Source organism: Bubalus bubalis, chromosome 8 (assembly GCF_019923935.1).
Source record: "Bubalus bubalis isolate 160015118507 breed Murrah chromosome 8, NDDB_SH_1, whole genome shotgun sequence".
Classification (NCBI taxonomy): Eukaryota; Metazoa; Chordata; class Mammalia; order Artiodactyla; family Bovidae; genus Bubalus; species Bubalus bubalis.
This window is the reverse complement of record NC_059164.1, coordinates 112,351,631-112,378,873: the sequence shown is the minus strand read 5'-3', so window position 1 is coordinate 112,378,873 and position 27,243 is coordinate 112,351,631. Positions and strand designations below refer to the sequence as shown.

Sequence of the window (27,243 nt, the reverse complement as noted above, 5' to 3'; positions counted from 1 at the left end):
GTGAGAAGTGCGTGTCCATCATTGAAATGCCTAGCCTGTGGTGGTGTTCTGCTGACCCAAGCTGACGAAGACAGTGGCTTCTTCATCACACCGTCCCTGAGGTCTGACACAGTGTCTGGCACACTAGAGGCTTGTTTAGGAAATCAGTGCTCTGCCATCCCACCATCCTGACCTGGTCAATGGGACCTGCACCTCAGTTACTCTTGGTCTGATGGACTTGGTCCTGTCCCCATTGTGACCCAGAGCACCCATTTGTGAGGGGGTGGTCACCTGGGGTCAGTGAACAGGCATTCATTCTCATGACTTTGGTGGCCAGGGGTGGGGGGAAGAGGCAGCGGATGGGGTGCTTCAACCAACCTCACTAACCCCAAATCCTACCAATACAGCTGTTTGATTGATCTGATCATCAAACACAGGACATTTGTGAATGGTAACACATTCATTGTACAGAAACTCCTGCCCAGCTGATCTCTTCAGTATCACAGACATGGTACCTCTGGGATGCTTCCTGGAGGAGGAGGGCTTGCATGAGTTGGCCTCAGGATTTGAGGAAGCGAGTTCCCCATCATTAAAGTGGGTTTTGATGGGATCCCAGGTGCCCGGTTTCCCTGAGCAGGGCAGGCTGGGGGAGGCACTGTAGGAGAAGGGCAGGACATCACAGGGAGACAGCAGAGCCCCTGGGGCTGGGGAGGGCCAGAGAGCCTGCCCAGGGAAACCCTTCTGACTTGGCCTCCAGCTGGTCCTCAGAGCTGAACTCCCGGATGGACACACCTCGCCCATTCATGAGGTTTCACACAGCGTGGTTTGCGATCAAAGGCCGGGACCACAAGTCAGCAGCCCTGGCTGCACATTAACCATCCCCAGCATTGTGTTACCCAGGGAAGCTGGATCACCTCCATGTCTTTTTGTGATGCTCCTGCCAGATGAAAGGGATTAAATAAAACCTGAAAAGAGGGGTGGCCGGAAGCCAGGGTGACCACACAGATCCCAGAAAAGGTCACACTTGTCTGAGTTCAAGGGAGAACCCGGCGGGCCCCTGGGAGGCAGGAAGGCAGAGCTCCTCCTACAGAATCATCCTAGGGTCCCCCTTTTCCCTCCCACTTTCCCCAACCCCATACCCACCCCCTCTGCAATTCCCTCCTCTCCCACATGGGAAGACCTGGTCCAAGGCCACAGTCGGGCTGGAGCCCTGGGTTCTCTGTTAGCACTAGGGCCCCAGATGACTCTGCTTTTGGAAGGGTGTGAGCAGTGACCTCAGAGGGGCTAGAGGTTGAGGGGGTTAAGTGTGAAGCGCTCAAATTGTCTTAGGGAAAGGGGGAAGAGAATCCTTCCCTCCACCCCCAGCAAGAACTGGCAACTGGCTGCCCCGGCCGGGGTGGGGGACAAATGGATCCCTCCGAGCACACAGGAACCCGGAGTTCAGGAGGGCAGCTTAGAAAGGACAAGGAGACCACATGAGGCAGGCAGTCCTTCATTTCTCTCTTCTGTGACATCAGCATCAATAAGAGTCCCAGGCAGCGTCCACCGAGTGGGAGCAGCACATTGGGTGCTCTCCCTCTGCAGGGCCCTCCCCAAGGAACCAAAGCCCAGTGAGACCACCCTCCGAGTCCCAGCAGTGACCATCATACACACACAACCCAGTTCTAGGCTCAAGCCGCCCAGGATAGCACCCAGGGTAGTGGGGTACTCAGGGTTGAGGGCCATCAAGCCATTCACGCCTTCCTAACACATGTATTGAGTGGCCTTTAAGTGCTGGGTGCTGGCCTTGCACTGAGGACATGTTTGCCCCTCGCCAGCTGCAGCTTCTAGCTCCCATCTGGGTATCGCTCAGCCTGTTGAGACTCCCCCTACCCCCCTAGGGACTGACCCTGGACGGCCACAGCTGACCAGTCCAGACTTGGGCCATCTCACCCAAGGCCTCCGACAGCCCCCTCTTTCAATGCCTGAGAGCTGGGGTCCCACCTCCAAGGAAGGACACATCTAGGCTCCACAGTGTGGGATGTGATCTTATTTCTGCCTTCAGCCCTTCCCGGGACTTTTCCCGATCCCCTTTTGGGGACGCTCCAGGAATTTGTTGTCAGGTCTTGGAGCCTTGAGGAAGGCACCTTTGGAGAGGGTCTCAGCCCCTGCAGTTCTAAGCGCCACCATTCCTGGTCACTCGCCCACAAGCACCAGGCAAGCCTCCTCCCACCCCGCCCACGGGCCTGCGTGGGTCCAGCCTCACTAGAGCGCGTCTCCCTTGGCGCTGAGGGTGGGCGCCAGAGCCCCCAGGTGAACACGCTGGTGCTTGAGCAGGTGCTGCTTCTGGCTAAAGCCGCGGCCGCAGGAGGCGCATAGGTAGGGCCGCTCGCCCGTGTGGTTGCGCCGGTGGCGCGTCAGGTTGGGCTTCTGGCTGAAGCGGCGGCCGCACTCGGGACAGGGGTAGGGCCGCTCCCCGGTGTGGATGCGCTGGTGGATGGTGAGCGCCGACCACCACGAGAAGCTCTTGCCGCACTCGTTGCAGATGAACTGGCGTGGCTCACCCGGCGCCCCGGCCCGCGCCCGGCCCCACGGCAGGTCCCCGGGTCCCCGGGCGGGCGAGGGGCCCCGGGACGGCGGCAACAGGCCAGGGACGGCTTGGGCAGGCAGCTGGGCGGGGGCGGCGGGGCGCGCGCGAGGGTAGGCCCGCAGCGCGGCGCGGCCGGGGCGGGGCGCGGCCCGGGCGCCGGGCTGGTGCGTGCGCTGGTGCTTCAGCAGGTGCTGCTTCTGGCGGAAGCGGCGGCCGCAGTGCGCGCAGGGGTGCGGCCGCTCGCCAGTGTGGTTGCGCAGGTGGCGCGTCAGGTTGGGCTTCTGGCTGAAGCGGCGGCCGCACTCGGGACAGGGGTAGGGCCGCTCGCCCGTGTGGATGCGCTGGTGGATGTTCAGTGACGACCACCACGTGAAGCTCTTGCCGCATTCGTTGCAGATGAACTGGCGTGGCTCGCCGGGGGCGGCGGGCCGGGCCTCGGGCGGGCGCCACCAGCCCTGGCCGAGCCCCAGCCAAGCCCACTCGGGGCGCCCCCCCGGCCGCGGGCGCCGGCCCCGGGGGGCTGCGGTGTCCCGCCGCAGCGCCTGCAACCCGGCGCGGGGGCCCTGGCGGTCCCGCGCGTGTGCGCGCTGGTGGATGCGCAGGCCCACCTGGTGGCGGAAGCAGCGCGCGCACTCAGGGCACGGGTGGGTGGCAGGCCGGGAGTGGGTCTTCTGGTGCTTGAGCAGGTGCTGCTTCTGGCTGAAGCGCCGGGCGCACTCAGGGCAGCAGAAAGGCCGCTCGCCCGTGTGGTGCCTCTGGTGGCGCGCCAGGTTGGGCTTCTGGCTGAAGCTCTTGCCGCACTTGCCACACGGGTACGGCTTCTCGCCCGTGTGCGTGCGCTGGTGGATCTTCAGCGACGACCACCAGCTGAACCTCTTCCCACAGTCCGGGCACACGAAGTGACCCTCGCCAGCAGGAAGAGCCGGGCTCAGGGGGCCGGGGGCCGCCCTCGGAGCCCGGCCTGCCGGCCCCACGTCCTGCTCAGAGGGAGGGGCCCACCTTGGGCCCCCAGTCTCGTCCGGGTGCCCCCAGGCTCGAGACTTCCCCGCCGCCGTCTGGCATGGCGGGGGGACCCGACGGGGCCGGAAAATGTTCTCCTTATCCTTCTGCGAAAGCACGGCCTGCGTCTGCAGCAGCCACTCTGGCTTCTCCTGCTTGATCTTCATCACCAGCCCATCTCCTGCCAGAGGCAAAGGGAGAGAGGTCAGAGAGAGTCATTCGGTGGGTGCTGTGCTCCTAAGATGGAGGGAAAGGGCGGGTGGGGGGCAGGGAGCATCAGGAGGGTAGGGCAGGGTAGAAAACGGTACAGGAGAAAAGGATGCAGACGGAATATAGTAAAGGGAGAAGAGGAAATGGGGGAAAGGAGAAAAGAGAGACGAGGGAGAGTGGGAAGGACAATAAAGTCAGAGGAGTTGGAGTGTGCAGGAGGGCAGAGAAGAAAGAAACGGTGCGTGTTGCAGGTGCCAAGCACATTGCTGCCTGCCTCTTCTACCCTGAGGCCTAGGAGAGTCTAAGAAGATAAAGAAGCCAATCCAGGGGAGTCTTCCGACTCAGGGAGCAAGCAGAAAGTGGCCAAGTTTCAAAACATCTGGTTCTCGTCCTAAGAGGATGGACATGCTGGGCGCTTGCTGGGTGAGTGCATGCCCAGTCCCCCAGAGGTTGGGCAACCAAGCCTGGCATCACTGCCAGGTGGCTCCCGGGCAGCAGCTGTGGTGCATGATCACCTCACCCGCTTGGCAACTTCTCCTTTCTTCAACAAAACCTAGAACAAGAAAGCCAGCCAGAAAGCTCTCAGCACCCAGAACAGGTTAAGTGTTGCCTTGTCCTGTACTAAAGGAAGCCTACACACCAGCGGCACACTCTGTTACTAACCCACCCTTTAGACCAGACTCAGGTCTGCCGGGAACTTTGCTTCCAGGCTCCTGGACACAAGCCATGATGGAAAAGGTCTGCTACAGACACCACATATACAGGCTATCTGAATTCCATTTATACAGAGGTCAAAAGCTGGCAACTAAAGGAAGAGTCAGAGTTAAGACTAATGCCCCTGACAGAGGGTGCTGTGGTTGGAAGCGGGCCTGGGGCACTTCTGGGGTGGATATATGTATATATCCATATATATATACACACATACATATGTGTGTATATATATGTATATATACATATATATTCTGTGTTTTCTGTGTGTATATACATATATATGTGTGTGTGTGTGTGTATATATATATATATATATATATATATATGTTCTCCTTGTGCATCTGGGTGCTGGTTACACAGGCATGTTCACCTTGAGAATTTATAGAGCCCAAGACCTGTGCACTTTTCTGTGTGTTATATGTCAATAAAAAGTTTATGGCCTATAAAAATAGATGAAACAGGGACTACCCAGGCAGTCCAGTAGTTAGGACTCCATGCTGCCAAAGCAGCAGATATGGGTTTGATCCCCAGGCAGGGAACTAAGACTCCACATGCTGTGCAGCCAAAAAAAAAAAAAGTTGGAAAAAAAAATAACTGTGAACAAAGGAGAGAAATCCTAAGCAACAGGTGCCCATCTTAAAAAGACAGTGACGCAAACCCAAAGGAAGTAAGAGGAAAGAATCAACACAGACAAAAGCAGAAATTACAGGATAAAGGGAACAGAAAGATATAGAAAGGATTCTGATGAATCCCCAAAACCTATGTATGCTGCTGCTGCTGCTAAGTCACTTCAGTCATGTCCAACTCTGTGTGACCCCATAGATGGCAGCCCACCAGGCACCCCCATCCCTGGGATTCTCCAGGCAAGAACACTGGAGTGGGTTGCCATTTCCTTCTCCAATGCATGAAAGTGAAAAGTGAAAGTGAAGTTGCTCAGTCGTGTCCGACCCTTAGCGATCCCATGGACTGCAGCCTTCCAGGCTCCTCTGTCCATGGGATTTTCCAGGCAAGAGTACTGGAGTGGGGTGCCATTGCCTTCTCCAAAACCTATGTATAGACATATCAATTTGAAAAACCTATGTAAAATGGATGATTTTGTGAGAAAATAAATTAACAAATCTGACTCAAGATGAGGTAGAAACTATGTCTGCATAAACATAGAAGAGACTGAAAAGAAAGCTAAAGTTAGACCTCAAAAGTGGGTAACAGGTCACTTAACTGTGCAAACAAATTCTACTAAAACTTCAAGGGAAGGACTGTTCCCAGCTTACATAGACCATGTCCATGACTAGGCAGGCAGGGGGGTGGGGGTGGGGTCGGGTGGGGAATGTGCTGGGGAAGCTTACATGATACATGACCCCAAACAAGGCAAGGGTGCGGTATGCAGGAAATTATAGGTTTATCATTCTTTGAAAGTAGATGTAAAAATCAAGCAAAAATACTGGCAAAGCAAGTTTGGAAATGTTAAGAGAACAACCTGTCATGACTTTGCTGGATCTTTCCCAGGAAAACAAAGCTGCCTCAACACAGTTCATGACACTGACTTGTTAAATACTAAACACATATGCAGAGTACATCATGAGAAACGCTGGGCTGGAAGAAGCACAAGCTGGAATCAAGATTGCCGGGAGAAATATCAGTAACCTCAGATATGCAGATGACACCACTCTTATGTCAGAAAGTGAAGAGGAACTAAAAAGCCTCTTGATGAAAGTGAAAGAGGAGAGTGAAAAAGTTGGCTTAAAGCTCAACATTCAGAAAACTAAGATCATGCCATCTGGTCCCATCACTTAATGGGAAATAGATGGGGAAACAGTGGAAACAGTGTCAAACTTTATATTTTTGGGCTCCAAAATCACCGCAGATGGTGATTGCAGCCATGAAATTAAAAGATGCTTACTCCTTGGAAGGAAAGTTATGACCAATTTAGATAGCATATTCAAAAGCAGAGACATTACTTTGCCAACAAAGGTCCGTCTAGTCAAGGCTATGGTTTTTCCTGTGGTCATGTATGGATGTGAGAGTTGGACTGTGAAGAAAGCTGAGTGCCAAAGAAATGATGCTTTTGAACTGTGGTGTTGGAGAAGACTCTTGCAAGTCCCTTGGACATCAAGGAGATCCAACCAGTCCTTTCTAAAGATCAGTCCTGGGTGTTCATTGGAAGGACTGATGCTGAAGCTGAAACTCCAGTACTTTGTCCACCTCATGCGAAGAGTTGACTCATTGGAAAAGACCCTGATGCTGGGAGGGATTGGGGGCAGGAGGAGAAGGGGACGACAGAGGATGAGATGGCTGGATGGCATCACTGACTCGATGGACATGAGTTTGGGTAAACTTCGGGAGTTGGTGATGGACAGGGAGGCCTGGCATGCTATGATTCATGGGGTCGCAAAGAGTCTGACACGACTGAGTGACTGAACTGAACTGAACCATTTCAGTAGAGGTGGAAAAGGCTCACAATAAAATTCAACATCATTTCTGGAGGAAAAGAAGGAGTAGAAGAAGTTAGGAGGAGGAAGGGAGGGAGGGAAAAAGAAAAAAGAAAGGAAGAAGGCTCTTAGCAAGTTAGGAACATAAGGTAATTTCCTGAAGTTGACAAAGGAGCTGCACTAGAAACTGTAGCAAATGTAATAACCGAAGGCAAAAGATTAGATTAGAAAAGATTAGCCTAGTCCAGTTAGGAACAAGGAGAAAAAAGAAAGATATATATAAATATTGGAGATTAAGAGAAAGCTGTCATTTGCTGATTATTATTAACCTATAACTATCATTTGCATGAGAATCCACTGATGAAGTTTGTATTAGAAATAAAAAGTTTCAACAAAACTACCAGCTTAAAAAAATTAAAATTCATAACTTTTTTTAAGTGGCAATAAAATAACTGTAAGTGTACCTAATGTATAAGCAAAACATAAAGAAAACTATTACTTTACTGAATGAATAAAAAATGTAAATAAAAGAACAGGTACATCATATTTCTAGATAAGAAGCTTTTCACTCCGAACCAATGTTCAAATTCAGTATAATCTTAATTAAGTAATTTATAAAATTTACTGTGTAGTAAATCACCCACAAAGTCTAAAAATGATAAAGGAAGAATCTGGCTTATGCAACATTAAAAACTAAAATACTATCCCCGCACACCTGTTAGAATGGCTAAAATCCAAAACACCAACAACGCCAAATGCTAATGAGGATGTGAAGCAACAGGAACTCTCACTCATTGCTAGTAGGAATGCAAAATGGTGCAGCCACTTCGGAAGACAGTATTGTCAGTTTCTTACAAAACTAAATATACCCTTACAATACAATCCAGCAAATCATTTTCCTATATATTTACCCAAAGGAGTTGAAAATTTATGTCCACACAAAAAAACCTCCCCACAGATGTTTACAGCAGCTTTATTTGTAACAGTCAAAACTCGGAAGCATCCAAGAGATGTCCTTCAGTGGGGGGATGGATAAACAGCGGTGTACCATACAATGGGGTATTATTCAGCGATAGAAAGAAATGCGCTCTCAAGCCATGGAAAGACACGGAGGAAATGTAAATGCATATTACTAAGCTGAAAGAAGCCAGTCTGAAAAGGTACACTGTATGATTCCAACTATATGACATTCCAGAAGGGGCAAAACTATGAAGACAGTAAAAAAAAGATCAGTGGTTGCCAGGGGTTGAAGGATCAGGGGGAAGGGATGAAGGAGGCAGAGCACAGAGGATTTTTAGGCAGTGAAACTGCTCTGAATGATACTATAGTGGTGGGTATAGGACGTTAAGCGTTTGTCCACAGAATGCACAACGTAAAGAGTGAACCCCAAGGTAAACTATGGATTTTATGTAATAAAAATGTATTAATAAAGGTGCATCAGTTGTAACGAATGCACCACCCTAATGCAACATGTTGATAATGGGAGAAAATGGGGATTTCCCTGGCAGTCCAGGGGTTAGGACTTCACCTTCCAATGCAAAGGGTGCAAGTTCAATTCCTGGGGAGCTATGATCCCATATGCCTCAGGGCCAAAACACCAAAACATAAAACAGAAGCAATACTGTAACAAATTCAGTAAAGACTGGAAAGATGGCCCACATTAAAAAAAAAAATCTTTAAAAAAATTTTTTTAATAGGAGAAACTGGAGAGAGGGGGCATAGGGCACTCCCTGAACTTTCTGCATTTTTTCCTGTAAATGTAACACTGCTCTAAAAAATAAAGTCCATTTTTAAGAAGTCTTGACAGATGCAGTTGTTATTGACATGGCTGCTCCATAGTGAGCCAGGTAAGGTGAGGCTGTGAGTGAGGGTTTTTCCCACCAAAAAAAAAGAAAAAAAAGCTAAAAACAATTATAAGTGTTGAATACACATAACCAACAGATATATCAAGAGAACAGAAATATTTGATAAGTGATACACGGTAGCATTATACACGGTAGCATTCCAAGTCAACAGTGAAAGGCTGGCCTACCCATCAGTTTGCTGCTGCTGCTGCTGCTCAGTCACTTCAGTCGTGTCCAACTCTGTGCGACCCCATAGACAGCAGCCCACCAGGCTCCCCCATCCCTGGGATTCTCCAGGCAAGAACACTGGAGTGGGTTGCCATTTCCCTCTCCAATGCATGGAAGTGAAAAGTGAAAGTCAAGTTGCTCGGTCGTCTCCGATTCTTTGCGACCCCATGGACTGCAGCCCACCAGGCTCTTGCATCCATGGGATTCTCCAGGCAAGAGTACTGGAGTGGGGTGCCATCAGTTTAGGACCAACTAATTATTTGGAGGAAATATTCAAGTTAGATTTCTAGTTCATACAATTTATAAAAATCAGTTCCAGATGGATTTAAGTGCTGGTTTAAAAGAAGCAAATACAAGTAGTAGAAGAATTAGGAGAATTTGTTTAGAATCCAGAAGTAATTGAAAATCTTCTTAAATAGGATGCAAAACATAAAAACTAAATTTAAAACACCTGTATGACAGAAGTCCCACATATGAGTCAAGTAGAAATGATTGTTTGGGGCAGCCTTTCCCAACAGAGCTTTCCACAAGAGTGAAAATGTTTTGTTGCATCCAAGCTGCCCAACACATGTGGCTTCTAGCCACACATGGTTCCAGAGCACTTGAAATGTAGCGAATACAACCGAGGACCTGAACTTCTTTTCTCTCATTTAAATTAACTTAAATTTAAATAACCACATGTGGCTATTGGCCACCTATTGGATAGCGCACGTCTAGGAGAACACACATGCAGATATATAATATACCAAGGATTAATATTAATAGACCAAGGGGGTTTCCCTGATAGCTCAGTTGGTAAAGAATCTGCCTGCAATGCAAGAGACCCTGGTTCGATTCCTGGCTTGGGAATCGAACTATCCAGCTATCCCCTAGAGAAGGGATAGGCTACCCACTCCAGTATTCTAGCCTGGAGAATTCCATAGACTGTATAGTCCATGGGGTTGCAAAGTGTTGGACACAACTGAGCAACTTTCAGTTAAAGGACCTCTATAGATAGATGAAAAGAGGCTTACCATCACTAGTAATTAACAAAGTGCCAAATAACAGTGTAGCATCTCTTCAGCCATCACTCCAGCAAATATTGAAGAAATTGATAATATTCTGACTTCATGATACACATGAAAACTACACAGGAGGATAAGCACAACATGGATATGCTGGGGGCATAAATGAATTCAGATTCTTTGAGGATAACTTGACAATGCTTATTAAAATTATAAATGTGTTCTATCTTTCTGTCATGTAAGGATGTGAGAGTTGGACTATAAAGAAAGCTGAGCACTGAAGAATTGATGCTTTTGAACTGTGGTGTTGGAGAAGACTCTTGAGAGCCCTTGGACTGCAAGAAGATCAAACCAGTCAATACTAAAGAAAATCAACCCTGAATTTTCATCGGAAGGACTGGTACTGAAGCTCCAATACTTTGGCCACCTGATGCCAAGAGCCGACTCATTGGAAAAGACCCTGATGCTGGGAAAGATTGAGGGCAGGAGGAGAAGGGGATGACAGAAGACGAGATGGTTGGATGGCATCACTGACTAAATGGATGCAAATGTGAGCAAACTCCAGGAGATGGTGAAGGACAGGGAAGCCTGGCGTGCTGCAGTCCATGGGGTCGCAAAGAGTCAGACGTGACTGATACACTGACTGAGCGACTAAACAACAACAATCCTTCACCTTTTCCACCCGGCAATTTCACTCTAGGTATTTATCCTAAGAAATACATGTGAGTCCAAAGAGGAATGTCCAAGTATATTCACTGAAATGCTATTTGTAATAAGCAGAAAGGAGGATAACAACGAAATTACCTATCAATAATAATTTAATACAATGTTCTCTCCCTTCATAATGTGGGGAACTGTACAGAGACTGAAAAGAGCTATATGTGCTCATGTGAGAAGATTTCCAAAAGATTTTAAGAGAAAACAAACAACAACACATTAAAAATCAGTATCAGAAGTCTGCTCCAATTTATGGAAAATAAAGCCATGCATCTCTGTGGATATTCACATGCTCAATCTGGGCCAGTTTACACCAAACCCACGATGGTGGTCACCTGGCAGGTGATATGGACCACAGCAGGACTAGATGGACAGGCAGAGGGGACTTGCATTTTGTATGTGTTATTCGAATATTCTCATAAAAATTCAAACATTATAGTTTGTACATCTTTTAACTATCTTAGGAAATAAAGAGAAAACCTTCCCTTTATCCAGTGGCCTTTAGTTCTGAGGCCAAAGAGCTCTGCTCCACTCCACAGCCTCACTGGCCCCACAAGAGCATAGAAACCAATGTGGTGAGCCTGGCGGTGGGGCGGGGGAGGGAAGTGGGGGTTCCCTTACAGAAAGCACCCATAAGGGGCCAGCTTTCCTCCTGGCAAAGCAATGCCATGGGTCTTCCCCAGGTGCTGGTTGTGAGAAATCATTTTATCAGGAGTAGTAATTTGAAAATGAAAGTGGTGATTTAAATTGTGTACTGGCAGCAATCAAAAACACATGTGTAATGAGTTTCATCAATTATAAAAACATTCCCTTAGATGCACTGACTTGTTGGCCAGTGGACGTCTTTGACAGGCCCAGCTGTCCAGATGGTGGTTGGGTAGTGAATCCAAAGTACAATCAGGTCAGAGGGGCACCACTGTCCCCAAGTGACGAGGCACCCATGAATGCCCCCATGTGTGCATGCTCAGTCGCCAAGTCGTGTCCAGCTCTTTGCAACCCTGAGGACTATAGCCCGCCAGGCTCCTCTGTTCATGGGATTTCCCAGGCAAGAATACTGGAGTGGGTTGCCATTTCCTTCTCCAGGGGATCTTCCTGACCCAGGGATCGAACCCCCATCTCCTGTTTGGCAGGTGGATTCTTTACCATACCACACTGCCAGAGAAGCCCACACATGCCCCCAGAACCCCACAAAAGCCACTGCCTTTCCCTGATTAAACGTAGCCTAACATCCATCATGCTGGCTGATGCCTCGGAAGGTTCACCCTCCCAGCCAGATGTATGCTGCCGCTGCTGCTGCTGCTAAATTGCTTCAGTCGTGTCCGACTCTGTGCAACCCCAGAGACGGCAGCCTACAAGGCTCCCCAGTCCCTGGGATTCTCCAGGCAAGAACACTGGAGTGGGCTGCCATTTCCTTCTCCAATGCATGAAAGTGAAAAGTGAAAGTGAAGTCACTCAGTCGTGTCCGACTCCTAGCGACCCCATGGACTGCAGCCCACAAGGCTCCTCCATCCATGGGATTTGCCAGGCAAGAGTACTGGAATGGGTTGCCATTGCCTTCTCCAAGCCAGATGTATAGTGGAGCCTGAAAGCCTGCACCCACTGCTCCAGGGCCCCGGGGGCAGTATACGTGGCTGAGTTGTATGGGGAGGCCCTGAAGCCCGCCATGGTGGGTATGGACCCTTGACCTTCATGCTCTGGGACTTCAGTCGTCCCGGGCACCTTCCCCTAGTGATCAGACACTGACACAGAGGGAAACAGGCCTCCGCCTGCCAGTTCCAAGGGTACTGCTCCTCAGTCAGCATAAAGATGCATCATTTTTAAAACGTCTTCATGGTTCAGAAGAAACAGAGAGGAACAGAGGGCTGTTGCTTCATGGGTACAGGTTCTGACGTTACGGGACACTTCAGGAAATGGATGGTGATGATGCTGTGCCTCTACGTGAATGTGCTTCGTGCCACTGAACTGTACCCTTCAAAGGGGGCAAAGTGGTAGATTTCATGTTTTGTATGTTTCACCACAGTTTTAAAAATATATTCAAATACAAATAAAAAAGTAAAGGGTACTTAAAAGAGGTAAAGTCTCAATTATGTTCAAACCTTCGGCCGTCCAGAAGAGTCATTCCTTCAGCCCGGCCAGCAGGCGTGGGAGCCTGGAAGGCTGCGGCCCAAGGGGTCCCCAGGCCCCAGGGTTTTCCCACCTCTTCCTGGTGGAGGAGCTGCTGTATGGGCAGAGAAAGCCTGGTGGAGCCCACTGCTTGTGTCTGAATTAGGATCCCCCTTATTAGTTTATGTGGGCAAAAGGGTCCTGCAGGGACAGTTAGGGACTTTGGGGAAGGTCATGGACACACTGCTATATTTAAAATGGCTAACCAACTAAGACCTGCTGAACAGCACATGGACCTCTGCTGCATGTTATGTGCCAGCCTGGATGGGAGGGAGGTTTGGGGGAGAACGGATACATGTATCTGTATGGCCGAGTCCCTTCACTGTTCACCTGAACCTATCACAACATTGTTAATTGGCTATAACCCAATGCAAAATGTTTTTGGTGTTAAAAAATTAAAATTTGGGGGAAAAAAAAAGAGCCCTTCAGCTAAAACGTTTGGAACCATCTGCCCTAGGTTTTCCTGTAACTAGTATAATGTCAGCATCACACACACACACACACCAGTGCTCTCAGCATTCAAAGTGACAGCCTGGGCGGGTGGGGAGACTGGGAAGTGGGTGGCTCAGCTCATTGCCAGGTGTCAGGACTCAGTCACAGAACAGAAGAGTGTCATAGAGCATACTGGCCCTCTGTGAACCAGTGTTTTCTTTCTTTCTTATTCTGTTGCCTGATTTTTGTCTCACCTTAGGTCCACCGTAGTAATTGTCTTGGGGGCGGGGGCTGCTCTGGGGCCTTCGGGGCAACTCCCCTGGAGGGAACAGGAGGTAAATAAACCTGGTCACTGTGCCCACGAGGGGCAGAGCGCCCAGGTCCTGTTCCCCTCTCTCAGGCTCAGAGCTCCCAACAGCCCGGCCGCACCCTCTGCAGGGCCTGCTGCAGAGGCTGGGAGAGCGGGTCTCAGACCTGGGGCTGCTCCATCCTGGAAGCAGGAAGCGGGTCTCCAGAGGGCACTTCCCACGTTCAGTGGCGCCCGACCCTGCCCGGGAGACACCAGGATTAACTGCTGTGTTTTCCCACCACCACCACCGGCTCTAAGTGCATCAACTGAGACAGACCCAGGAAGCTTTCATGGACCTAACTGGAGATGCTCTCCTGAAGGACAGACAGCAGAGCTTGCTTGTTCTAACCACATGTCTTCCCCAGAGCTCTGGCTTTCAGTACATGACCAGCAAGAACACTGTGTACTCCCTGATCTAGCACTAACGGGGTGTGTGGTGGTGTGTATATGTGGGGTGTGTATGTATGTGGGGTGTGTGTGTGTGTGCATCTATGCCTGACAAGCAGGGGTTGGGCTTGTCCAGCTCTTAGCCCCCTAGTCTGTGTCTGCTCCATCCTTTCCCAGACTGTGTGTCTACTGGCCACCAGCAAGCCCTGCTCAGCTGCAGAGGGACGGGGCTGGGGAGGAGGCAGTGGGGGGCTCCCACCTGCCCACCTGCTCTTACCTGTGCCGCCAGCCAGGCCATTATCCATCCCTGGAGGTCCGTCTGCATCAGCCTGGCTCCCCGCCTGGCCGTCTGTGGGTGGGATGGAAGCAGAAGAAGAGGTTGGCCTGAGACAAACGGACAGACCTCACACAGGGTGGTCCCTTTTATTTTATTTTTTTAATATGGCCACATCGCACAGCATGTGGGATCTTTATTCCCCAACCAGGGATGGAAGCTGTGCTCCCTGCAGTGGAAGCATGGAGCCTTAGCCACTGGACCACCAGGGAAGTCCTCAGTCCCTCTCTTTCACGTCTCTCTACCTATGGCTTCCATTGAAATGTGCAAGAATTTTCAGAGCGCATATATACCTACTCAGCAGGTAAAATGTGTACAATTCCCACTTTCTAAAGAAAAAACTGAACCCCTCAACATGCGCCCAGTCACGGAGGTGGCTGGATGGCACAGCTGGGCAGGGTCCTGGGGCTTCTGATGTCCACACTCTCAACGCCTGCAGGGTGAGGTGTGCAGGAGGCCACACGTGAGAATCAGGAAACTCTTTAAGTCTAGAGACCCCCCTCATGGGCATGAGGACACCCTGGCAGGGGGAGCAGAACTGTCCCTCCAAAATCACCAGCCCCCTGTCTTTCAAAGCCCCCATCCATGTCCCAGTGAAAAACCCTCCCGGGACCTCCCTGCCATCCCCCCCACCAGCATGGGAACACACACACGGCCAACCTGAGTCCCAGTGGCCTGGTCCTTCACCCACCACTCCAGGCTCACAGTGAGCATTAAGCTTGGGTCTTTGGAGCATCTCCCAACTGGCTCATCTGGTGCCTGGAATATGATCAGGACGGGATCCTGCTGCTGTGTCGCCTCTGCCTGGGGTGCCCCCTTCCCAGGTCCCTGTGTGGCCACTGCCCCTTCCAGGCCCGAAGGTCACCAGCTCTGAGTGGTCTTCCCTGGAGACCCTGTGTACAATCACAATCCTGGCTCCACCTCCCATTCCTCCCCAACACTTCCGCCATCTGACAGGGTATTTCCTTGTCTGCTTATCCCCAACACATCCATGCCGGGGGCTGGCACCAGACAGCCGTGTGTGGCACCAACAGGCTGCCAGCTGCGGGCACTCAGAGGTACAGCAGCTGCCCCGTGGTGCTGTAGGTGGCCCCTCCTGAGGACACGGATCTCATTTCCCGTGCCAGTAGCCCCCTTGGCCCCCCTGCACTCCCAGTGGGCCCCAGCCTCTGCCCCACATACCTGGGCTCCACTACCACTCAGGCACAGGGGCCCAGCCTCCACTTGCTCTGCACCTCAGGCCCCAGACAGCCTCCCCACTTTCCTCTCCCAAGTCCCCTCCCCTCCCAGCAGCCACTCTGGGGCAGGGACCCAGGCTGGGAATCTGAGTGAGGGGTCAAGGGTGTCAGGGAAATACAAATCTGATAGAAAAGTCTGTCTCCCTGTTGAGAAAAGGAAAAGAGACTCCCTCCCCTTTCTTTCCTTTTCTTTAGAAATCTAACTGGAAGCCCTTTCTCTCCCCCTTCAATATGTAAATCTTTTGAAAAGTTCACTCAGTCTCTTGCCAGGACCCTTTCTCGAGGACCTGGAGCCATCTCTTCGAAGCGCAAATGTCAAGGGATCAGCAGCCAGTGTCCCTTCCCATGGAAGGTGGGAGCCTAGCTCAGCAGTGCCCGGCTCCAAGATGCAAACCTCCTCCCATCGTCACCGAGATCCAGGAAGTGTGTGCTTCCTTTGCATGAAGGCACTTAGCTCTCCCGGGTGGCCGCCAATTTCAGGTGAATGTAGGGGAAACTGTGTGATGAATGGTGCTATCAGGTCCCTTCACCCAGAACCAGTTATGCTTTCCCTCGAGAACACGTGTGTAGTGGGGTCGCATGTGCTGGGCTATAAGGTAGCATGACATTTCTCTCTGTCTTTGCAGTCTTTTAGTGTGTCGCCTGTGACGTGCATGTTGCTGGCTTAATGCTTATCCAGTAATTAAACTGTTTCTTTCTCTTCTATCTTGGTGCAGAGCTTTCCAGGGTAGGAAGGAGATTTTGTTTTTATTCTATTTCTCCCACATGAATCTGTTATATACTCCTGCTGTGGGTTCTCAGAGATGCTGAAACCTGCCTGAGGTGCAGAAGAAACAGGGCCTCAGGGCCCCTGATGGATGCTGGTGCACCTGCCTTCGCACCACCTCTTCCCTCCAGGTTACTCTACATCCCACACTGTGGGGCAGCTTCTCACCAACTGGAGATGCAACATCTGCCCAAGGAGACTCAGACTGCTGGTGAACAGGGAGGTCACCTCAACGCAGGGAATCTCAGATGGAGGGTGGAGGCTCAGGCCACAATTCAGGACAAGGACAGTGGGTGGGTCTTGGCTTCATTCATGAAACCCCTACACAACACAACTGAGGCCTCTCCAGCCAAATCAAATCTGTCCTGGTTGATCCGTTCTGTCTTAGGAGATATCCAGGAATTCAAAATAGTCTCAGATGGCAGAAGGGCTTCGATTCTTGGTGACCAGTTCACGGGGAGTCACCGAGCGGCTCATGGTCCAACAAAGACCAGAAGTGGAAATGGAAGGAAGGGACCCTCATGGGCCGAGGGGAAGAACGGAGAAAGGACAGGGCAGGGCACAGGAGGAGAGGTACAGGGGACAAGAGCGGGGACAGGGGCTGTGTCTCAGGGGCCCACCTCCGCCTGTGTACTCAGCGGGGATGTGTCTGGAACCCAGGCCGACAGGAGCCCTGCAGGCCAACCCTTGAGATGGCTAGACCTTGGAAGGGCCCAGTGTGCAGTGGTATCTTTCCAGGACGGCAAGGCCACGGCACACCTCACCCTGCCACATGGCACTGGCTGCCCCTTCTCACCCACGAGACACATCGCTCCGCTGGCTGGAGGGAGACATGCCCAGGGACCCGGCGAGCAGAACACCCTGGCCGTGGGTGGACTGGTCCCCATCCACCAGCACCCCGACTCTGGCCTCTGATGACTTCTCCCCTCCTGGCCCGGCAGGTCCCGTCGGGGGCAGGACACCCACCAGGGCCAGGTCTCGGTTCAGGGCCCTGTCGCCTCCCCCTTCCCGGCCCTGGCTCTGGGTCAGGCCCCCGTGGGGACGAGAGCCCCGGGATGGGAAGGCCTCTCGGGCAGCTGCCATGACAACCGCCAGGCCACATGATGGGGGACTGTGGTCCACAGCAGGGCCTGCAGTCTGGGGGGGCAGGGGAGGTAACAGAGAAGCTTTGGGCTCAGCGGGAATTTGAGGAGGGGGAGGTGCTCAGTGGCCATTGTTGGACAAAGCCCATGGGCTGGAAGGGGCAGTGCGGGGATACATCCAGGCCACCCCGCCACATCCGCCTGATCTCAGGGCCCTGGATCTTTCCCACCAGCCCAGGACAGCTCTCTTCACAGACTCAGGCCCCAGGTGGGAAAGAAGCAGGTGGCAACTCGTGTGGCCTTTGTCACCAGTGGAGCGGGACTGGCCACATGCCCTCCACCGGGAACTGAGGCTTCCAGGGTGGCACCACCCAAACTTCGGCCAAAGCCCAGCTCCCAGGCCGGCTCCCCTCCAGGGCCACACCTAGGTCTTCGTCCTCAGCCACTGCTGGCTTTGCCCAGACCCCTCCCCATGGGAAACTATGGACAGGGGGAAGTCTTCTCAAGGTACTCTCCCCATCAAGCTGACTGCCCCCCTGCCCTCATACAAGCAGTCAAGACCCCCAGCAAGGAGCGCAGGCCAGTGTTTGGCAGGGGATGGGCAAAGGCTTGTGGGCTCCAGCCAGCCTCCACCCTGACAATGTGCTCTCAGAGTCCTCTGGGGACACACAGACCCTGTCTGTCCTTACCTCATTCACTGGGGAGGGGAGGGTTCCCTGGACACCTCGGTACTGAGCTGGTTCTGGGAGAAAGAGGGGCTGGCCAGGCAAGACTCATTAGGGACCGGGAGACAGACAGTGTACCAAGCACTCAGCAAGCATCGCCCACTTCATCCTAAGGATACACGGCTCCAGCTCCAAGACGTTGAGCAATTTGCTCAAGGTTACACAGCTAGGAAGGCTGCAGCCAGAACCAAACAAGCTGGGATAGGCCAGGTGGGTTGGCCCACCCCAGCCATTGCACCTTCTCCCGGACCACGCTGCCTCTAAGAGAAGGTGAGGGATGCATCAAACCTTAAGCTACCAGCACCTCGTTCAGGAGTCTGGCCTCTGTACTCACATGTGTACAGGTGGGGGGGTCCCACCTGCCCAGGCCCGAGATGGAGAAGGCGCTCAGTTTATACTGAATGAGTGCATGGAATGGGAAGACTGACGGGGTGGGGGGGGTCCCCTGGCCCCAGGGCTTCATCACAAATGACAGACACCTCAGGATGAGCTAACGATGTCCTCTGCCTGGAAAACAGAGTTCAGTGCACATCAATGGATGTTTCATTTAAGGTTTACAGTCACAGGTGGTTGCCAAGGGGGAGGGCATCGGGGGAGGGATGGATTGGGAGTTTGGGATTAGCAGAGGCAAACTATTATATAGAGAATGGATAAACAACAGGGTCTTCCTATAGAGCACAGGAAACTACAAGAATGTATATATATGCATGTATATATACCTTCTTTATTATGTATATATATGTATAACTGAATCACTTTGCTGTCCAGCAGAAGTTACATCATTGTGAGTCAACTATACTTCAATTAAAAGGATATTGATAAAATACAATCATAGGCACATGAGAAGAAACTGATCTGAACACTCAGTGCACACAAACTCATCCGGACATAATCCTATCTCACATCCAACACTGCTGAGTACACACAAGTTTAAAGATACAGAAATGCAGAGATACTCACACATACAAGAACACTTGCAAAACTGCACATGCAAAGCACAGAGAAACTGAAATATGAAGAAACCCACAAACTACAGATCCACAGAAAGACAAGTGTGCCACCGTGAACCACATGAGCACAAGTCACTACCCTTCCAGCAATGTGACTCCCTGCTGACACAAGTGTCCTCGGGAGCTACGATCAGCCCTCCAGGTCCACTGCTCCAAGGAACAGAACTCGGGGGGCACCGAGGCCACAGGGACCTGGGAAGCAATAGGGAACAGTCACCTGCTGGGTCGCCTGTGGGGTGAGCTGAGGGCAGGGGAGGCGTCAGTCAGCACGGGGAGAAGCTGGAAGGGCGCAGAAAGCTCTAGAAAGATGAGGCTGGGCCCAGCAGGCCAGGGCAGCCCGAGACTCAAGGCCAGGCTGGAGGGGTCCGGCCAGGAGGCGACAGCAGGCCGCCCCCCACTCCCATGGGAAGCTGAGCCTCTGAGTCTGCCCCTTGCAGTCCACTCCCAGTGCTGCCCCCTACTCAGGCCCACGCACGCAGGGACCCAGAAACAGGGGCCCTGAGTTCTAGCCCCGCTGCCCTGGGCAAATGATTGCTCCTCTTGGCCTGGGTTCCCAGTGGTGAAGGTGACGGAAAACGCCTGCTCTGGGGGTCTGCTGCCAACATCAGGTGGGGAAACACTCGATTCCCTAAAAGCCTGTAAACCGTCTTTTCTCTACCATCACCGGGGCCTGAGAACAATCCACGCCCAAAGGTTCTGAGCCCTCTCCCCAGACACCCTCCCTACCGGCTCACTCTAAACTGGCCCTCTTTAAGCAGCTTCAGAGTCTCCAGAGGCCCCCGGAGCCCACACGGGAACCCCACGCTCTGCTCAGCAACGGGAGCTGGCCTCCCAGGGGAGCAGAGCGTGGACAGCTCTCAGGGGCAAGGCTGCTTGCAGAGCCAGGCTCCACAAAGCAGGTCCAGGTACCATCTCTCCCAGGAGATGGAGGCTGAGCCGGGAGGATGGTCTCCTCCGGCCTGAGTGGGGCGGGGCCTGAGCGCCAGGCAGGGGGCTGGACTAAAGAGCCCCGGATGCTCCTCCGGCTCAGCTCAGGCAAGCCCCAGGACCTCACACCCCGACTTTACTGGGGGGAAAGGGGCTCATCCAGCCTCTGTCTCCCAGGAGACAGCCCCCAGGCCCTCTTTCAAAGCCCATCCCAGGAAGGCCACTCGCACAGGAGGCCTGGTCCCTGGGCGTGGGCTCTGGCTGGCCCCTGGATAATCAGCACCCTTTCTGAACCCCCATCCCAGGACCCACCAGACCTCACACCTCCCTCTCCTCCAGAGTTTATGACCAAGGAGGACACGCAAACCAATCCCCAACAAGTGGCTTTTAAATGATATCAAAAAGGCAGGGCAACTGCTGTTCCCACTTTCTAGGGCCCCGTGCTGAGGACAGACAGGCAGGCCGACTAGGCCAGGCCACGTGAGCATCACCTCTGCCCCCACCTGCAGGCCTGCCTCCATCCCACATGCCAGCATCAGGCATGCCCAGCATCTTTCTACAAGTCCCACAGCACCTCCCAAGCCCCTCCAGGGCCCCCACCCCATCTCCCTGTCTCATCGTCCTCCCTGTTCCACCCTCATTCCTGGGGTCTATTCACCACTGGATCAGGTGTCCCCCTGCACCGCCTACTGTTACGGCTCCTAAGTGCCACCCCATCCCCTCCTCCTACGCCAGCATCTTCAGGCCTTGGACTGCCAAACACCATGGTCCTCAGTCCCAGGAGAGGGGACAAGGCAGGCAGCAAGGGGACGGGGCAGGCCGGCACCCCACAGAGAGACCAGGCAGTAGGAAGGAGGAGCCTAGGACCGGGAGGCCTGAGACCTGGGGACCCGGCTTGCTTCTGGTTAGCCAGGTGGCCCTGGACCAGCCAGTCTCCTTCCCTGGGCCTCAGTGTCTCCATCTGCAAACGGAAATCACGCTTGGTCCTCTGCGGAGAATTGTTCCACCAAGCAGTGCGGGCGAACATTGCGAAAGGACTCTGGGAAAGGTTCATGAGGTGCAAGAGGAGTTCTTTTTAGGTCACTGCATGGTCATCACCCACTCCCTGCTCCTCAGCTGGACCTCAGAATGGTACCTCATGGCTGCCCTGACAGGAACAGCCCAATTTAGGGACTTCAGTTTCAACATCCCCTGGGAACCAGGTCCACGGCCGGCCAGGGCAGCTGCCCTATCCCGTCATGCCCGCCTACCTCCCAGAGGTCCCAGGTTCAACCCCACACCAGTCCCCAAGGGACCGCCTTCTGGGACTCCTGCCCCACCAGCCCTGCCCAACCTTTGCTGGGACCGTCCCACTCCCTGCCTCCCCACCCCAGGCCTGCCCCCGCCCATGGCATCCACATTGCCAGTCTTTGCTCACCCATTTCCTTTCAGAAGACAGAGCAGCACCCATATTCTTCTGCCCCGAGTCCAAGACTCAAGAGCCTGCCAGGATTTGGGGACCCCAGTTACCTGACCGAAGACAAGGGATGAAACCGGCTGCTAACAGTACTTTGAACTGTTATCACATTTTAATTCATAAATGCTTTTCCAATCCCTCGCTGTATTCACAGGAGCATGACAAGGATAAGGAGTGTTTCCCCCTTTTTGGATGAGTTAGAGCTCAGGTCTCCTTCTGCATAGCCTGTCTGCTACTTTCCTGCAGGCCACCCCCATCCTAGGAAACCTGAGATTCCGCAGCTTACCCCTCACCAAGGGGGTAAGCTTCCACCAAGGGGTGCACGGACCAGCTCTACACTTTGCCCTGGGCATCCCTTGCCCCTCCAGCGGGGACTCTCCAGGCCTCTCAAAACTCCCACCACCTTTCACTACTGCAGAGTGCAGCCCTCACAGTTCACAAGCCACTAAATCGTACTAGTGCTGTTTTAATACCTCCAACACCTGCCACGGGTACAAGCTTCAGCTCACCTGGAAGCAGCACCCATATTACAGCTCACCTTGCTCTCCAATCCATCCGTCATCCAGACTCAGAGCAATTTTCCTCAAATTACAATTTAAACATGATACTCCTTTGCTTAAAAACTTCAGCGGGTCCCCAGTACTTTCAGGTACTTCTACAAATTTTTTGCCAAGACCATTTAAAATCTGGCTTCTGAGCACCTCTCACTGCACCATCAACCTACCCCACTGTCCGCAAATGCAGCTCCCTGACCTTGCTGTGTCTGGAACACCCGTCATCAGTCTTGGAATACCCTTGCCCAACTCTTCTCTGCCCAGACCAAACTAGGGATCACTTTCACCAGGAAGCCCGTGTGGATTCACCAGGCTCAGAGCAAGGACCTTCTCCATTTAACCTGTGCACCCACCCAACCCAGTACCATCCACATGGTACAATAATATAATTTGTCTCAACAGCATGACTGTAAACATCTTAACACAGGGAGCCTTTCTCTCCCCAACACACAGCACAAGATCCAGCATGCTGTAAACCATTAATAAAAATGTTAACAAAGGAATATTTAAATAAAAGAAACTTAAGTCCAAAACAGATTAGAAGCACAGAACTAGGGAACCTTAGAGCTGAAAGGAGACTAATACCCTCTAACCTCTTCATTTTACAGATGAACCCTGAGACCCAAAATGGACACCTCATAGTGGAGTCTGGCCATCACGAGCCTTGCTTCGGGGCTTTGGCCACACCCCATCCCAGGTCGGGAGGACCCAGCACGCACCAGGCTCCATCCTCCCAAAGGGCTGGAGCGGGACCGCATCTCCACCTTCAGGAGGGAAGAAACCCCCAGCGCCGGCCCCCATTCCCACTAAGATATTGGCTTCCTGTGCCGGTCTTCCTGGAATGGAGGTTTCGGGGAGACCCCTACATACACACACACACACACACACACACACACACACACACACCCCTTCGATTTCCGTGGTGCTTCCCTCTTATTGTTCTCACCCCCAAGCTCAGGCCCATTCATTTAATCATTTATTAAGCACCTACTATGTGTCACTCTGCGGCGAGCACTGGGGTTCCCGCCCCTTCAGGAACTCGGTCTCTGGGGGAGGCTGGCATCACTCCCAAACATCGGGACCGTCTCTGGCAGAGCGCGCCCAGAGGCGGGCAGGGGAGGCCGAGGGGCAGTCCCCCAAACCCCAAGATCACCTCCCCGCCTCTCCAGCTCTCACGCCCCCCGTTCCAGCTCTGCCCCGGCCTGCAGCCCCTCCCCACGCACGACCCGAGCCCGTTTTTCCCGGGGAGCTGTGCGAGGGTAGGGAAAGTTCGGGACTGAGAGCGCGAGGGGCGGGGGGCTCGAGGGACCCCGGAGGCCGCCCCCAGCCCGAGGCTGGGTGGAAACTGCGCGGGAGGAACCGGGCGCTGGCCCTCGACACGGCCCGTCCCTCCGCACGCCCCTCCCCGCCCGGATTCAGAGGGACTCGGAGGGAGGGGACGGGAATAAATACCTTTGACTTTGTGGCTAAGGTTAACGGGAACTGCCACCCCGGGGCGACTTGGGCACTGCGCTCCCCGGGCCCCGCCAGTCCCGGGGCGGGCGGGGCGGGCCCGCGCCCCTGATTGGCTGGCGGGCCCGGCCATCCCCGGGGCCGCCCCGCCATCTGATTGGCTGAGCCTCTCAGATGACCAGTTTAGCCCTATCGGAGCAGCCTGCGGGGCGGCCCCTTTGTTCTCCAGAGCCAATGGCTGGGGCGAGCCGGCTGACCCCGCCTCCAGTGAAACCAGCTCGGGCCCAGCCGGACTTTAAAGCTCTGGCCGCGGGGCAGGCGCCGGGCTCTGTTCGCCCAATGGGGGAGGAGGGATGGGGGCGATGTCTGGTGACTGGTGACCTGAAGGTGCCGCAGCACCCGCTCCTCCCATCCGCCTAACTCTCCCCTCCCGGTCCTTGCCCCGCAGACGCGCGCTCTGAAACCGTTCCAGTCGCTGGGCCACTCTCGGTCCGACGCCAGCTGCGCGCCCGCACCGCCCTAGGTGCCAGAATCTGGAGGGAAAAAAAAAGACACACGGAGCCCGCTCCGATGCTCACACTCGATACATGCATGTATCATGATGGTGGCACTTCGCACGACAGCACACCAGGTGTTAGATGTTCGCGTCTCGTGTGACTAGATAGATATCGCCCTCCGCACCCGCGCGGCCCTAGGCACGTCGTAGGCGCGTGATAAATGACCCCGAGGTTTCCAGGAGAGATTTAGACATCATTAAATCCAACCCCTCGCCCTGCGGTTGAGTAAACAGTGACTTAACTTTCCTGAGTGGAGTGCGACTGCTGATTTAGAGGCAGCGTTCAGATGGCCAAGCAGGGTCTTAGTCCTTCAGAAGAGAGGATTTTCTCATCTACCCACCCTGATCGGAAGGAAATGCTCCTTTATAAAGTCAATAAAATTCCTCACTACCAGCTCAAAACGGGCCGGCCAGCTAGGGCAACTCCCACGGGCACACTGTCCGGAACTGCTTAGAAACTGCCTTTGGGACATGAGGTTGATACGGAGAAAAGCCAGGGCCTCATTCTGAGACTTCCTACAAACCTTACTGTTAAGCCGTTGGATCTTACTCTAATCAGTCAGCAACTGTCTACTAAGCGTTTGCCCGCGAGCTCAGCTGTTGTTTAGCCTCATGTCACAAGAGGAACCGGGAGCCCAAGATTCTGTTTTGCCACAGTCTTCGTGTGCAGTTCTGTTCTGTTTTCTTTTTAACAAAAGATACTTTCTGTCCCTGGACTTTGACTTATTCATCTGTAAGAGTTAATAAGTTCCTAGTTACAGTCAGCTGTCCACATCTTCCGATTCCACATCCATGAATTCAACCAATAGCCCAATGAAAATATGCAGGCGGAAATAAAAGAAAGTTCCAAAAAAAGCAAAATTTGAATTTTCCCGGGTGCAGGCAACTGTATATAGCATTTACATTAAGTATTATAAATTATCTAGAGGTAATTTAAGGTATACAAGAGGACATGAGTGAGTAAGGTTATATGAAAATGCAATACCATTTAAAGAAGGGACTCCAACATCCAAAGATTTTGCTATCCAGGGGAGTCCTGGAAATAATCCCCTGAAGATCCTGAGAGACCCTGGGTTTTTGCAGGACCCTAATTGGTTCTACAGAAGCATTTGTAAAGTGTAAAACCCTACCCAGTGGCCAGACATCCCTAGGTTCAATTCAGTTCAGTCTCTCAGTCATGTCCAACTCTTTGCGACCCCATGGACTGCACAGGCCTCCCTATCCATCACTAGGTTATCAACCCTTTAAAGAGTCTCCGTCATCTTATTTTCTAGAGTACCTAGGGGGAAGTTCAACCAAGACTTACGGAATTCCTGTGTTATAGTTCCGCTCTGCCACTGGCTGTGAGTGGGAAAGTCATCTCCACTCTCTGGCCTGCTCCCTCTTTCAACAGAATGAAAGACTTCCTCCAGATAGACATTTCATGACCAAGGCTGCTTCAAGGGTGGAAAACAACGAGGCACGTCTGGGATCCTATTTCCCTTGATGGAAAACAAGAGGGAGGCTGCACATGCGTGTTTGTGAAGGCACAGGGAAAATGTCAGGAAGGCCACCCCCACACTCTTTACTGGATGCAGAGAGAAAAGCCACAAGGCGGGGTGGTGCGGAGGGCTGGAGTGGGGGAAAGTAAAGGATAACTTTCACCTTAAAAAACCTAAATATCTCTTCATTGTTAAATTTGATAATTTAATACTTTGTAATTGTAGAAGGAGGGGGAAAAAAAACCCTGGACTCTTTAGAAGGGGAGGTCCTCTTAGCAGCGTGTTGACCCCTCCAATGGGGCCATCCCTCACGTGCCCTGCTGAGCAAGGACTCAGCTCCCACCAGGCCCCCTGAGGGACTCAGGAAGGAGCCATGGGCAAGTTCACTCTGTCCTTGCCTCCTTAAGGTCACTTCCGTGGATTTCCCTGAACTTTGGTCCTCTCCTCACCCTCTGCCCCAAAGCAGTGGACAGGCGTGTTTCTAGGGGACCCACCACCAGGCATTTCCTTTACAAGTAATGACTTCTCAGGAAGTCAGGAACCCTGATCACATTCCCTCACCTTCATCCTTTTCCCCAGTCACCCCATCCCAACCCTTGATGCCTGAGGACCTGTTTCCTGCCATCATCCTCAGACATCTAGCTACTCTCCTGATCACTTGAAAAAAGCTCCCTTCCCTTGAAACTGCGCTGCCCTGGCATGGCTTGTGCGTTCTCAGTCATGTGCCTGTTCAGTCACAAGAGCGCTCCGTCGAGTCCAGCTCTTAGAAACCCCAGGGACTGTAGCCCACCAGGCTTCTCTGTCCGTGGAATTCTCCAGGGAAGAAATACTGGAGTGGGTTGCCATTTCCTTCTCCAGGGGCTCTTCCTGACTCAGGGATGGAATGTACATCTCTTGCACCTTCTGTATTGGCAGGCAGATTCTTTACCACTGGTACCACCTGAGCTCCCTTAAAAAGACATATTTAGGTGGGGCTTTCTTGAGTCATGTTCCTAGGTCATTTCAGAGATCATTTGCCCTCCATGACACAGGTTTTGAAGTGAGCCCATAACCCCATAAACCTCTAAAAAACTTTGAAGCTGTCTGCTTCCATCCTACACATTTAGAACCCACCCCACCCCACATCCATCTCTCTCTATTCAAATTCACAATCTGTGTATAGGAATAGGTCCTCCCAGACTTAGGCCTCTTAGGGTAAGATTGGGTCTTATTTTTGTAAACTCCGAGTTTCCACTGCATCAAGCACACTATAGATATTTAATACTTGTCTACACCAAAAGCAGCAGCACTGCATTTGTCTAATAAACATGCACCGGTGGTCAACAGCATGGTTTTCGGGTTGAACAGACCCAGGTTTGAATTGCTTCTGGTGATTAACGGTTATATGACCTTGAGCAAATGTTTTCATCTGGAAAGAAAAAAAAGCAAGTACCTATTGAACTCTAAGTTGTTAGATAATTTAGGTAAACTCCTTTGCAAGGTGCCAGTCATACAAACAAATGGTGGTTGCACCAGCCTCTGTGCTAGGTGCTGGAAATCTATGTAGAAACTAGTGAGACAGTCAGAAGAGCCTGTCAAAAACAGGCACTCAAATGCATGTGAAACAACCAGTGCAGCGAAGCATACGTTGTAACAGACATA

General features: G+C 52.4%; 1 protein-coding gene across 14 annotated transcripts; it reads right to left on the bottom strand.

Annotated features, from left to right (window-relative positions):
• Positions 1-1,455: 1,455 nt before the first annotated feature.
• Positions 1,456-25,596, bottom strand: ZNF775 (zinc finger protein 775). 14 transcript variants are annotated; one of them, XM_025292099.3, is made up of 6 exons: positions 23,566-23,633; positions 21,521-21,612; positions 18,501-18,673; positions 15,016-15,114; positions 14,299-14,370; positions 1,456-3,728 (listed from the first exon to the last, which is right to left on the bottom strand). In XM_025292099.3, the coding sequence occupies exons 4-6, from the start codon at positions 15,089-15,091 to the stop codon at positions 2,224-2,226; spliced, it is 1,653 nt and encodes a 550-aa protein (XP_025147884.1). In that variant the 5' UTR covers positions 15,092-15,114; positions 18,501-18,673; positions 21,521-21,612; positions 23,566-23,633; the 3' UTR covers positions 1,456-2,223. The 14 variants fall into 14 exon arrangements, with proteins under 14 accessions (XP_025147884.1, XP_025147885.1, XP_025147882.1 ...); XM_025292100.3 differs by lacking the exon at positions 23,566-23,633 and adding an exon at positions 23,105-23,557; XM_025292097.3 differs by lacking the exon at positions 21,521-21,612 and having other exon boundaries at positions 23,566-23,668.
• Between the last annotated feature and the right edge of the window lie 1,647 nt (positions 25,597-27,243).